The 10,015-nt window shown below is 41.3% G+C and overlaps 1 protein-coding gene across 1 annotated transcript in view; it reads left to right on the top strand.

Annotated features, from left to right (window-relative positions):
• The first annotated feature begins 1,438 nt into the window (after positions 1 to 1,438).
• LOC113451610 (alpha-2-macroglobulin-like) overlaps positions 1,439 to 10,015 on the top strand; it is an 83,413-nt gene continuing 74,836 nt past the window's right edge. Inside the window, exon 1 of the mRNA XM_026722989.2 lies at positions 1,439 to 1,570. Within this exon, the coding sequence (XP_026578774.2) occupies positions 1,476 to 1,570 (95 nt within the window). The 5' untranslated portion in view covers positions 1,439 to 1,475. The remainder of the gene's footprint in view (positions 1,571 to 10,015) is intronic.

The raw sequence follows: 10,015 nt of genomic DNA, 5'->3' as shown, positions 1-10,015 counted from the left end.
TCTAGCCTTCCTCTTTTTAATATTAAGAATAAATAATATTTTAATCTGGGGAGGACATGTTTTCTATACAACTGTCTTATTTATTATTCTGACATGCTTAACCCAAAGAAGAGCAGGTCTGAGGAGAAATATGATAGCATTTTCCAATCTTTGAAGGCTTGGGTTTATCCTCCCCAAGTTGCTGAGAGCAGCACAGAGAACCACTCCTTTCTTTGTGGGACCTTCAGATGCTTGCTACCATGTTTCATGTACCTTTCTTCCAATCTTCCCTCTTGTAGGCTAAGCGTGCCCAGGTCCTTTCACTATTCTTCATATTTTTCCTCTTGTAGGCTTGTTTTATCCATGTTCATTGTTTTTAACTGGTTTTGTGTAATATTTTACTTATAAGTTTGATATGCTTCCCCAAATCATTTTGTGTGAGATGGGTGGCCATATACATTTGATGAACAAAATGGAGGCTGATTGGAAAGAAGGACTATGTTTATTGATGAACAGAACCAATCACAGCATGCAGTTCTGAGGTAGCTGACAAATTGGTTGAATGACTGGATGGATCTTTATAGGTTTCTGTGACTTTGAAGTATGAGCTGTTATTGGGATTGTGCAATGAAGGGGCTTTTGTGTCTCTTGATATTTCAATGGTGGTGGGTTAATCCTATTATGTCCTAAATGGCATGTCCTGACCTTAGAATTGGGGGGGGGGGGGTTGTAAAATTTAATCACAATCTGGGAGAACTGTGGGTGAAGGTCTTTTGTTTTTGAATAGGGTGGCCTGGATTTCTTAATGGGCACAAAATATCCATCTCTAAAGATTTCAGGCATCTGCTAGAGGCTGTTTTACTACGCAGGAAATTGGGGCTGCTTTCTGCCTTTAAGAGCATGTTTTTCCATTTCTCCTTTGGGAAAATATAATGCTCCCCCTCTTAATATTCCCCCAAATATTTCATTCTCTGGGGGATGGGGCTTCCCACAGAACCCGAGATGTTGTCCTAGGAAATACTGGGGATTTTTTTTTTTTTGACATGGTACATTCATGCTAGTTAAGTACACAAGACATGTAAATCTTTTTGAAACCTGTACTCTGTAGAAAAAGGGCACTTGTGTTTAAGGCTGTGGGTTTTAAAGGGCTACAGTCAGAAAATCATGACATCAGTTTGCCAGAAGGGGAGCACAGAAGGTGGGCAGTGTTGCTACTAGGCAAATATGAGTTGGTTGGAAGGTACCTTACACAGCTAATTTCTCTTACTTTCACTGATAAGGCAGAGCAGAGCTGGAAAAGAATTTGGCAACTTAGTTATCTCAATTTAATTCTCTTTTTTCTCAGCAACTGGAAAGATCAATTAATGCAAACAGAATTCGCTGTTGCAATCTGTTCCAACCCATTTCTTATCTTCTCTGTTTGCAGGTAGTATAAGTAGCAGCAGGGAGAATAGTCAGAGGCCTTTGCTTTGCATACCACCAGCCATCCAACCACCATGGGGAAGGGATGGATTTGGAGGGTACCCAGCCCCTCCCTGCTGCTGTTATTGACTCTTCTTCCTCAGACTTCCTTGGCTGATAACACTGAACAGTAAGATACTTGTTGGACCTTATTGTCTTCCTTCTTTCCTCACCAAATCTCCACTTGTGGCTTTGTTCTTTCTTTCTTTTTTCTTTGCAAGTTTGCAAGTAGGGAATTCACATAATCAACAGTAGAGTCATTATATAACTGCTGCCCCAGCATGGCAACAGCTGGTTTTTGTTTAGCACAGAGGATTAGAGAAATTAATTAGAGATCCAGCAACCAACTCGGGCCAGAGGGAGAACAGAACAGAATAACAGAGTTTGAAGGAATCTTGGAGGTCTTCTAGTCCAACCCTCTGCTTAGGCAGGACAAATTGTTATTCAATCTCTTCTTAAAAATTTCCAGTGTTGGAGCATTTACAACTTCTAGAGGCAAGTTGTTCCACTGATTAATTGTTCTGTCAGGAAATTTCTCCTTAGTTCTAGGTTGCTTCTCTCCTTGATTAGTTTCCACCCCTTGCTTCTTGTCTTACCCTCACATGCTTTGGAGAATAGCAATCTAGAGTTCTCATGAGTTGCCCGAAAAACATTTAAGTTGTTCTTTGTAGGCCATCAAAAAGTAGTTAGAGGAACCAATGTTTTTTTCATTAGGTGAAACAAACATTCCTAATAAAATGAAATTCAATGTAAAGAAAAGTAAAGTCCTACACTTAGGCAAGAAAAACCAAAAGTACACATATAGACTGGGTGAAACCAGGCTCAATAGCAGTAACTGTGAGAGGGATCTTGGAGTCTTAGTGGACAACCAGCTAAATATGAGCCAGCAGTGTGCAGCAGCAGCCAAAAAAGCTAATGCAATCCTAAATTGTATTAACAGAGGGATATAATCAAGATCAAGGAAAATACTAATACCACTCTATAAAGCCTTAGTAAGACCACGCCTAGAGTACTGCATCCAGTTTTGGTCACCACACTATAAAAAAGATTCTAGAAAAAGTACAGAGAAGAGCAACCAGGATGATTAGGGGACTGGGAGTTAAAACATGCGAAGAATGGTTATAGGAACTGGGCTTGACTAGTCTAGTGAAGAGAAGGACCAGGGGAGACATGATAGCGGTTTTCCAATATTTGAGGGGCTGCCACAGAGAGGGAGGAGTAAAGCTATTTTCCAAGGCACCTGTAGGCCAGACAAGGAATAATGGATGGAAACTGAACTAAGAGAGATTTAACCTGGAAACAAGGAGAAACTTTCTGACAGTGAGAACAATCAACCAATGGAACAGAAGTTGCCCTCGGAAGTTGTGGGAGCGCCATCACTTGAGACTTTCAAGAAGAGATTGGACTGCCATTTGTCAGAAATGGAGTAGGGTGCCCCACTTGGGGGGGGGGGGTTGGACTAGATGACCTACAAGGTCCCTTCCAACTCTGATTATCTGTTAAATCTGCTAATGGGTTTGCTATAGCTATGCTATGCAATGTTCAACATTCAAAGGCAAAAAGCTGGGAGTGATGGGGTAGTAATGCAGGTTTTATCTGCAACTCTTTAAAGCGGCTGTGTCTTTTTGCTAGATTCTGTTGTTGCAGATAGCACATTTCAAAGCCCCTTTGGGCATTTCAAACCCCAAAGGCTTCACAGCTGCCTTTTCTGATAGGAATTTATTCAAGAGCCCAATGTAAGGAGGAAAAGTCAGATTATGAACCATCAGTATCTCTTATTTCTAGAAAATTTTGTTGGTGCCTATTTTTGAGACATAGCCAAATACACAAACTGTTCCATTAAGATGGTTTAATTAGGACTCAGAAATAATACTTTTCTGAGTTTCCAAATTTATTGAACCATGGCTAATCAAGTAGGCTGGGTTCATAGAACCCGGGAAGATCCAAAATAACAAATTAAAGTGACAATATACCTTGGTTATCCTAATGCAGGTCCAAAATCCTGTTTAGTTACATTTTACAAAGAGTTAATGATTCAAAAGAGGCTTGATGGCCTTTTGCCCACAGCAGAAAGCAGAATGTAGGGGTTTTTTTTGGAAAAAATTGGAAAAATGAGAAAATTCCATTGCAGGAGGAAGTTATTAAGAAAATATTGGAATGTGCTGAGATGAGTAGATTGACATTTGAAATTAGAGAGCAAGAAGATAAACAATTTTATACAATTTGAGACCTTTTCTATCAATGGCTGGATGATGAAATACAAAAATAGAATATTTAGAATGTTAGTTAATAAGGAATATTATTGACTTTTCTTCTTCTTTTTCTTTTGTTACTTGACATTACACTTATAAAATGTTTTTTTTTCTTTTTTCTTAGGATAGAATTGGTATGATCATATGATTTGTTATAGAATAAATTACTTAAATTATAGTTATCTCATGAGCCATGATTGAATAAAAGTATAGTCAAATCTTTTTTTTTCTTTCAATAATGATATGAGGACAGATAAGTTTGGATTGATAATAAGAGTTATTATGTAATGTAATTGTAATTGTGACTACGAAATGAATGCACAAAACTGATGAATCAACCGACACACTGTTTGTATATAAGTATGGAAGAGAGCTGATGCTTTTATGTTTTGTTTGTTTGTTAAAAAACCAATAAAATTGTTTTTTTAAAAAAAGAAGGCGAGAGTATTGAAGACTTTGTAGCAGCACTAAGGGATGTTGGAGAGGCATGCGAGTTCCTCAACATGGATGAAGCCATGAGGGATCGCATAGTCCTTGGATTGAGAGATGCTACCCTGCAGAGCAAACTACTTAATCAACCCAACATTACCATAAATGAAGCCATTGCTGAAGCAACTGCAGCTGAAGCAGCAAAAAAATCCGCGGTGAAAATGAAGCAGATGAATACAGCTAACAGTCCAAACCAGAGCAGAGAAAAGAAAGCGGAAGGTACCCAGAAACACACTACCGCAACCACCCACCATGAAGACATCGAGTCATCAACCGACTCTGAGGGAGAAGATGAGGAGGTAAACAGACTTCAATCAGAGCAGAACCGGCGAGAAAGAAGAGGGAGGAAACTTGATTTCCAATGTGCCAGGTGTGGAGGAAATCACCTGCATTCTGAGTGCCGTTTTCTGGATGCCATCTGCAGATACTGTGAAAAACGGGGGCACATTGCAAGGGTCTGCCGAAACAAAAAGAGCTATAGTCCAAAGAGGTGAGGCAGTACCCCCCCCCCGCAGAACCAAGGAAAAGCCAACCAGAACTCGTTGGATCCGGGAAAATAGAGGTCAGTGACTCAATGAGAAGGAAGAAACACATCAGACACTTATTATCGGTAACGCCAGAGCAACTGCTGCTAAGAAGGTTTGAATAAATGTCAAGATAGAAGGGAAGCCATGTGAATTGGAAGTAGATTCCAGCTCATATCTGTCAATGGTATCATGGAACACAATAAAAAACTTGATACCAGACATACGACGAAAAGAACTCGAAGAGCAAAGCCTGACGTTAAAAGATTACCAAGGAAACAGGATTCCAGTAGTCGGATTGGGACATTTCAAGGTAAATTTCAAGAAACACACTGAAATTCTTCCATTAACCATCATTGACCAAGACCGCCCCAGCCTGCATGGTTTAGAATGGTTCGTGCCTCTGGGAATTGGAGTGACAGGAATTAACAGCGTCATCAAAACAGACTAGGAAAAAGACCTGATGGAGGAATTCCAAGACGTATTCGATGGGACCTTAGGCAAGTACCGTGCGACCCTATCTCATTTAGCCTAAACCCGAACATGGCCCCCATCAGGTTAAAAGCCAGGCGCTTCCCCTTTGCGTTAAAGCCAAAAATCGATGAGCAGCTGAACAAACTCATCACACAAGGGGTGTTAGAGCCAATTGACCATGCAAGATGGGAAACCCCGATTGTGACTCCCATGAAATCAGATGGGTCTGTGCGCATCTGTGGTGACTATAAGGCCACCCTGAACCATGCATTGCAGCAGAGCGCATACCCCGTTCCAGTAGTCCAGCACCTTTTGCATTCATTGGGGGGGGAGGAAAAATTTTTGCAAAGCTCGATCTCGCACAGGCATATCAACAATTGCCGGTTGATTCCGAGACGGCAGAGGCACAAACTATCATAACACATAGGGGGGGCTTTTAAATGCAACAGATTATAATTCGGTGTCACCATGGCCCCCAGTGTTTTCCAAAGCCTAATGGAATGCCTCCTCCAAGGACTAAAAGGGGTGGTTCCCTATTTTGATGATGTATTGATATCAGCCAGAAATAAAAAACAACTAAAGGACAAACTGCTACGGGCAGTCTTACAAAAGTTTAGAGAAGCAGGACTAAAGGTCAAAAAAGAAAAATGCCAACTTGCCACAAATCAGGTTGAGTTCCTAGGATACCTTATTGATGAAGCAGGAATCCACCCCACCAAAAAAGAAAAAAAAATACGAGCAATAAAAGAAGCACCCAGACCCCAAAACAAAATGGATTTGCAGGCATTCTTGGGACTCATTAATTTGGAAATGGGGCTGACAAGAAGAAGCTGCATTCCAAAGAATTAAGGACTTAATTACATCAAAATCTGTATTAATCCAATATAGCGATACGCTACCACTGACTGTCACCTGCGACGTTTCACCATTCGGTATAGGCACAATACTTAGCCACACACTACCTGATGGCAGGAAGGCACCAATCACCTTTTATTCCAAAACGCTATCCAAAGCTGAAAGAAACTACAGACAACTGGATAGAGAAGCCTTGGCTGCTATCTCGGGGGTAAAACATTTTCACGAATACCTTTATGGTAGGATATTTTCTTTAATTACCAACCACAAGCCACTGCTAGGAATCCTGGCGGGAAACAGGGCCACTCCCAACATCCTGTCTCCAAGAATGACAAGGTGGTCGGAATTTCTTGCAGCCTACAATTACAAGCTCGTCTATCGGCCAGGAAAAGCCATACCCCACGCCAACGCATTAAGCTGCTCACCCCTACCAGACCATGACGATGACCCAGCTCCCACAACAAGCACCCTGCAAATTGAAACAATATCAAACCTGCCTATCACCGCATCGGACATTGCAAAGGAAACCGCTAAAGATGCACTAATGGTCCTAAACTGGGTAGGGAGGGGTTGGCAGGAAAACAACAAAAATGAGACTTTTAAACCATTTAAAAACTGCCAAACTGAGCTGTCAATTGAAAAAGGATGCATTTTGTGGGGAGATAGGGTTGTTGTTCCATGAAAATTACAAGAAGATGTACTGAACATGTTACATGAGGGACACCCGGACATGGTAAAAATGAAGTCCCTGGCCAGAAGCTATGTCTAGTGGCCAGGAATTGACAAAGACATCAAAACCTAGGTAAGAACATGTCATATATGTCAGTTGTCCAGACCTACCCCCCCTTTAGCACCGGTCCTTGACTGGGAGACACCCAGAGGCCCCTGGTCAAGGATCCACATAGACTTCACTGGACCTACAAAGGGATATACATTTTTAATCATCGTTGATTCCTACTCGAACTGGTTAGAGGTCAGCATCATGAATTCAACAATGACTGAAACCGTCACTAAACAACTAAAGAAACTCTTCGCCACTCATGGTCTACCAGATGTAGTAATATCGGACAATGGCCCACAGTTCACAGCTTTAGCTTTTGAACAATTCCTCGCAGAGCAAGGTATACAACATGCTTTGACAGCACCAGCCCACCTGGCGGCGAACAGAAGTGCGGAACGCATGGCTCATTAAACAAAAGAAGCATTAGAAAAAATTGAAGGAGGCAACATGCAAGACAAAATCAACACCGTGCTCACCATTCAACATATAACGCCATGCACATCAACAAACAAGAGCTCAGCTGAACTTTTAAGGGGCAGAAAATTGTGCACTCATCTGGACAGATTACACCCTACCTACAAACCCGAGAAACCACCAGACTCCTCTAGTAAGTACCGCACGTTCATACCAGGTGACCTGGTATATGCAAAAAATCTTACCGGAGACCCATTGTGGTTACCGGCCACAATAACACAGATCACAGGCCCCTGATCGTATCGGCTAGAGACAACCAATGGCAGAACATGGAAAAGACACATCGACCAACTACAATCACGGCACATCGAATGCAACACCGACACACCCCGGAACATGGAGCAAACACATCCACAAAACCCAATAGACAATAATAATAAAACCAGAGGGGGGGGGGGGAACCATTAAATAATAAAGGAAAGGAAAACCCTCCATTAGCAAACCACTAACCAGAAACTGAAAACCCAAAAAGAAATAAAAACTACTTACCAATTGACGAATTCCAAAGAAGAGAGCTGAAGGAAATCCAGGGAAGGAGCGGCCAAGCTGACTCTACCTGCCCAAGCATGCCAGGAGGGAACGACGATGCCCGTTCAACCAACCGAACAAGGCACGGCGGGAGTGGCAAGTCTGACTCACCCTTCCAGGAGGTTTCAGGGAGAAGAACAGGAGAGACGGTGAGCCTGTCCGAACCGACTGAAGGCAACGCAGAGACTGAAGTGCGCAGGTCAACTAGGACCCACAAAAGCCCCGCCTACTTATGCGACTACATCACGTAACCGTGGATCAAACCAAGAGGGGAGGGGTGTTATGTACTTGGTTTGCATACTCGTAACACTATTGGACAGATACTGCCACTGAGTGATTGGTGGATAAGAACAGTTCCGATTGGCCGCCTAAGCGGCGGGAGTTTTAAATAAGTGCCATTGATTGCGAGCCATGAGCAGCCACTATAAAAAGGGCTGCTGCAGCTCGTCTTTAGTTGAAGTTACTGGTAGTTCAATAAAGAGCTGAACTCAACTCCGGTGTCGACACTGCTTTGTTCTGATGATAGAACAGGCTCCATGTCTTTCTCATTTATTAATCACACACCCTGTGATTTCTGGCATTCATTTTATTTTCAAATAAAAATCAGTTCTGGTTTTATACCTTCATCTTATGACAGATAAATCAACATGCCTTTTTTAATTCCACGAGTGATGACTGATTATAATAGAACAATATCTCACTTTAATCCTGTTCTTGATGCAACAGACGTCTACTTCTTCTGGTTTCATGATGTAACTTATAAAATGATATAAATGTGCAAAACAGCAATATTGGTGTCATTACATCAGCTTATTTGTTTATTTATTTATTGGGACTATTTATAGAGCTGCTCCTCTTAAAACAAATTTTGGGTGACTCCCATTCAACAATATGATGGGGTGGTTTAGTTTTGTAATAGCCCTCTCTAATTCAGTGTTAGTTTTGCTCTAGTTTCCCATGGTTGGCTGGAGAATTCTGGGAGTTGAAGTCCACACATATGAAGTCCACACGCAGATTGAAAACCACAGCTGTAATCCAATAGATTTCCTGCAAAATGGAGATTTCCCTCCTCTCAATTAGTATAATAAAACGAGGTCTCATTATGTGGACAGTTATGCATCCCCCTGTCTCACTCTTTATGCACACATCTTCCCACTGAGGTCATGGAGGAATTAACAAGATTGCTGGGTTCTCACAACATTTATCTGGTTACTGTTTTTCTGGATTTGCTCAATATGTTAGATCAACAATCAACCAGGATGGGTTTGACAAGAGGGTAAATCACAAAGACACCTAACCAAGATTAAATCTAACTATGTTTAGCAGGTTGTGTGAATATAATCACAGGATCTCACTGACCTAAAGAAATTAAGCAGCTGAACAGCCAATTTAGATCAGCATACTTGGTTATGGAATTTAGGACCCTGTTAAGTCATTTGCCTAGTTCAGTTAATCAACTGATTTTGCTTAGCAAAATGTATACTTTCAGAAGTGCTTTCATTTCCTAGAAGCTGAAGCTAAACTATACATTTGCGCCCAGGATATTTTATCTACTAATTCCTACGGTGGATAGAAACTGACAAGTTTAGAGGAATAAGTAGTTTGGCTCCATTGCTTTCCATTCCAATTTTTTTTTTGCACTTCCAATTTACAAAGCATATGGTTATAGCGTTTTCTTGCAAAAATCAATTTACAAGTTCATGGCAAAAATTTAATCAAAGATCCAGTCCAATTGTCTGTGGAGATTCTCAGTCATCCAGGTCATGGTTATCCCAGAGGTGCTTTTTCAAGAGGCAACTGGATTTTTGGTTTTTCTTTGAAGACATTTCATTTCTCATTCAAGAAGCTTTCTTCAGCTCTGACTTGATTCAAACTTGGTAACTTTAAGACTTGCGAATTTCAACTCCCAAAATTCTCCAGCCAGCATAACTGGCTGGAGAATTTTGGGAACTGAAGTCTACAAGTCTTAAAAGTTGCCAAGTTTGGGGACCCCTGTTTTAGAGGATCATTGAAGGACTTGGAGGTTTATCTGTGTCCTCAGGATCTCCCGAGTAGTACAAGAGATTGACAGTCATTTGTCCAGAATGGTATATGGTCTCCTCTCCTGAAGACCCACAAGGTCCCTTTCCAACTCTGTTATTCTGTTAATTTCTGTTTAAGCAGGGATTCCAACTGCTGCTCTAGGACAGTAAGTTTCC

Source organism: Pseudonaja textilis, chromosome 2 (assembly GCF_049901715.1).
Source record: "Pseudonaja textilis isolate UNSWEBS1 chromosome 2, rPseTex1.2, whole genome shotgun sequence".
In the NCBI taxonomy this organism is placed as follows: Eukaryota; Metazoa; Chordata; class Lepidosauria; order Squamata; family Elapidae; genus Pseudonaja; species Pseudonaja textilis.
This window is presented reverse-complemented; position numbering and strand designations above follow the sequence as displayed.